General features: G+C 57.6%; 1 protein-coding gene across 1 annotated transcript in view; it reads left to right on the top strand.

Moving 5' to 3' along the window:
• The window catches only part of LOC113210712 (monocarboxylate transporter 10), an 8,554-nt gene extending 6,240 nt beyond the window's left edge, over window positions 1-2,314 (top strand). The window contains exons 3-5 of the mRNA XM_052277438.1: window positions 1,427-1,578; window positions 1,740-1,951; window positions 2,038-2,314. Of these exons, the coding sequence (XP_052133398.1) occupies window positions 1,427-1,578; window positions 1,740-1,951; window positions 2,038-2,299 (626 nt within the window). The 3' untranslated portion in view covers window positions 2,300-2,314. The remainder of the gene's footprint in view (window positions 1-1,426; window positions 1,579-1,739; window positions 1,952-2,037) is intronic.
• The last annotated feature ends 1,206 nt before the right edge of the window (window positions 2,315-3,520 follow it).

Raw genomic sequence — 3,520 nt, 5'->3', positions numbered from 1 at the left:
GGGGTTACATCTCCGAAAAAAATCGGTTGATTTTAGACTAAACTCGTCGTGAGGTCGGATACTTTGTCATGCACAAAAGTGTCAGAGTGACATCTGCAATATTAGACGGTATTGCTTTGACTCGCTTTCATCCAAACCCGAACAGCTCGGATCAGTTCCTCATTTTTTAGATATTCGGCCAGCATAACTACCCTTTCAAACTGCTCTGATTTCTAACGGAAAAGTAGTTTGGGAAGTCAGTTTGTTTGCAATGCGAAAACGCACTGCTCGGAGAGCTTTTCCGCCTAAGCAGAGCCCCAGCCCCAACGCCCCAACAGTGAAGTCCAGCTATTGGCTATATTGATGGGGTCCGGCTCCCTCGCTCGGGAAGATGCTGGCGGGCCGGCGAGGCGGGAGTTAGGCGAGGCGCCAAACCGCTGTGTCACGCCGCGTGCTCTTTTGGCGACGACGCCACGACGCCTCGATCCTCGTGAGCGGCGTGTCCGCGGTGCGAAGCCCCGCGCCACGCAGCTTGCCGCGCGGGGCGGGGTGAGGTGGGGCGGGGTCGTTAACACTTCTAGCATGCCGGACCCGGCTCACAACACGTGGCGTATTGAACACTATTATTGTTCGGGCGGACGAAAATTGGGCGAGAAGGACGAACTGCAGAGTTACATAATTGTGCCTTTTGTTGATTATCTGAGTTGTCGTTTTTGAGTGTGCTCCCCTTTCCTGCCTGCCTATAGTGGGTCCGCGACAGGCAGCGCGTCGGGTCCACCTCCCGCCTATGGAGGTGCGTCGTCGACTCACCTGCAGGGTCACTCCATTCACCGATCGCGGAACCGCCCAGCAGCAGGTGGTGTGTCAACTCCAGCAAGCCTCCAGCAGCCCTCAAGTTCCAGGGAGGGGGGGGGGGCAGGGTCAGGGTCAGGGCCAGAGTGAGCCTAGCCTAGGTCTATAACACCCGTCCGTCGGGTCGTCGCCCTCGTCCACGCCCGGCAGCCCCCGCCCTGTCGCAAGGCTCCCACCGCATGGTCCCGTGGGTTCGGCCGGTGTTCGGCGGTTGCGTGAGAGCCCCCGCGGCCCGGGGACACCGGGGAAGCGGAGGAGGGGGGAGGGGGGCGTGCGTTCCGTGGGGCGCTTGGGGCTCTCTGCTCTGCTGCAGGGCTTCTTCTCGCCGGGTATTCGGTTTCTGCCGACCACTCCGGCAAGCCGTGCCAGGCCCGCTTGTCTCAGCTCAATCCAGAGGAAGGGGAGGGGAAGGCAACGGGATTCTACCCGGATGTCTAAACTAAAACCTGTCATCAGGCTGAGAAGCTTCTTCGTTTTTGTGGTTATTTAGGTATACAGAACGGCCCCCTTTTCTCCTTGCTCTTTTTCAGCTATCCTGTGCCGGTTTAGCCGCCAAACACACGCTAATCAAAAAGCTCTCTCCGCTCTGTTGCAGCTCTGGTGGGATCGCTGTGCATCGGCACCACGTTTCTGATCTCCCCCGTGGCGGGCGTGCTCACGGACCGCTGGGGCATCCGCCTCACCACGGCGATTGGCGGGGCCCTGGCCGCCAGCGGCATGCTCCTCTCCTCCTTCGTCACGCAGAACGTAAGCAGCATTCTTTTAGGGCTTGTTCGTCCTGTCCACTTGCGGGAGTAGACTGTACCGCATGGCCCAGCGAGCGAGCAGGTTGCCTACTCGCGCAGCACGCAAGGCGCGCGATTGGGACGGTAACGCAACCCGCCTGAAAATAAACTCATGTGCGGCAGGTATACGCTCTCTACGCGACCTACGGCGTCCTCTTCGGAGTGGGCGCCTCGCTCACCTACACGCCGTCTCTGGTGGTCCTGGGCCACTACTTCAAGCGCTACCTCGGGGTGGCCAACGGGCTGGTGGCCGCCGGCTCGTCGGTGTTCTCCGTGCTGCTCCCCTACCCGCTCGAGTGGCTGCTCAAGCGTTTCGGCTTCTCCGGCAGCCTGTTGTGAGTTTCCGTTGGTTCGGGCTACAGAGTCTCCTTCTACTGGTCCGGGACAGTTGCTAACAACATGTGCTCCCTGCTGCCTCTAGGCTCCTGTCCGCCATGCTGTCCCTCATCATCGGCTGCTCCTTCCTGTTCAAGCCACTGGCCGCGCCGGCCGCGGCGCCCGCACGATCGGCGCGCGCCGAGCTCTTCAACGTGGACATCTGGCGGCGGAGGAAGTACGTCATCTGGGCCCTGGCCATCCCCACGGCCCTGTTCGGCTACTTCGTCCCCTACGTGCACATGGTGAGCATTGCGGTGTCCAGGAGTGGTGGGGCGCACGACGCTGCTGCCCGCTGCTGCCAGTGAAGCTACTTTTGTCCCGGTCGCCTTTGCACATACACCGCTGCCGCCGGCCGGTCACCCGTCCCCATCATATCCCGCACTTCTATCTTATTGCTATTTTGAAACAAGTCGGTGATCTTCCTCCTCTGTCGCCCCGCCACCCGCCCCGCCCTGCCCGACCGAGGTCGGTCCCCGTAGAAGTGTAGCCGTTCGCCCCGATCGGTTTGTCCATCAGCCGTTATCGGCCGCTGCCGGCTGCCGCCCCAATATATGAGCCGCGTTATCTGCAGCCTCCGCGCCCAGGACCCCGGCTGTAGCCGACTAGGGTTATTCACCCACCGCCTCGCCTAGGCCCCGTATGGCCTGTTCAAGCATAATTTTGTCATATTTTCGTCATTTATGATATGACAAACCAATCACAAACCAACCACCATTAAAACTCAAAATAACGACGAAAGAAATGACGAAATAAATTCGTGTGAGTCGATTCGGCTTTGCCATTATGACGTGTTTGTTTCGTCATTTATTTGTGCTGAAATCGGTCAATTTCACGACAAATTAATGACGAATTAATCTCGAAACAATGATGAGACTTCAAGCGGCACGAAAAAACGATTCCCGCTTCTCGCCTGGAGGTGGAATCGAACCACGAGCTTCACCCACCGCAGGCCGGCACTGTATCCACCAGGCCACGGAGGAGACGTGCGGGAGGCGAGGTCGCCAGACCAGCCGTTGTTCTAGAGCGGCGAGTGGCGGCAGCAGCACGGGTGCGACGAGCTGCACCTCTCTGCTCGGAGCGACCTCGTCTCTCACGTCTCCTCCGTGGCCTGGTGGGTACAGTGCCGGCCTGCGGTGGGTGAAGTTCGTGGTTCGATTCCACCTCCAGGCGAGAAGCGGGAATCGTTTTTTCGTGCCGCTTGAAGTCTTGTCCTTGTTTCGAGATTAATTCGTCATTAATTTGTCGTGAAATTGACCGATTTCAGCACAAATAAATGACGAAACAAACACGTCATAATGACAAAGCCGAATCGACTCACACGAATTTATTTCGTCATTTATTTCGTCGTTATTTTGAGTTTTAATGGTGATTGGTTTGTCATATCATAAATGACGAAAATATGACAAAATTATGCTTTAACAGGCCATACGGGGCAGTACGGTCCCCGGCGCCGCCAACGTTACACTTCAACATGACAATATAACACTAAGATGAGCTGTGTCTGCTCTCTCTCTTTCTCCCGCGCA

The sequence above is a fragment of the Frankliniella occidentalis genome, unplaced genomic scaffold (genome assembly GCF_000697945.3).
Source record: "Frankliniella occidentalis isolate FOCC.00 unplaced genomic scaffold, Focc_3.1 Scaffold10, whole genome shotgun sequence".
Classification (NCBI taxonomy): Eukaryota; Metazoa; Arthropoda; class Insecta; order Thysanoptera; family Thripidae; genus Frankliniella; species Frankliniella occidentalis.
This window is presented reverse-complemented; position numbering and strand designations above follow the sequence as displayed.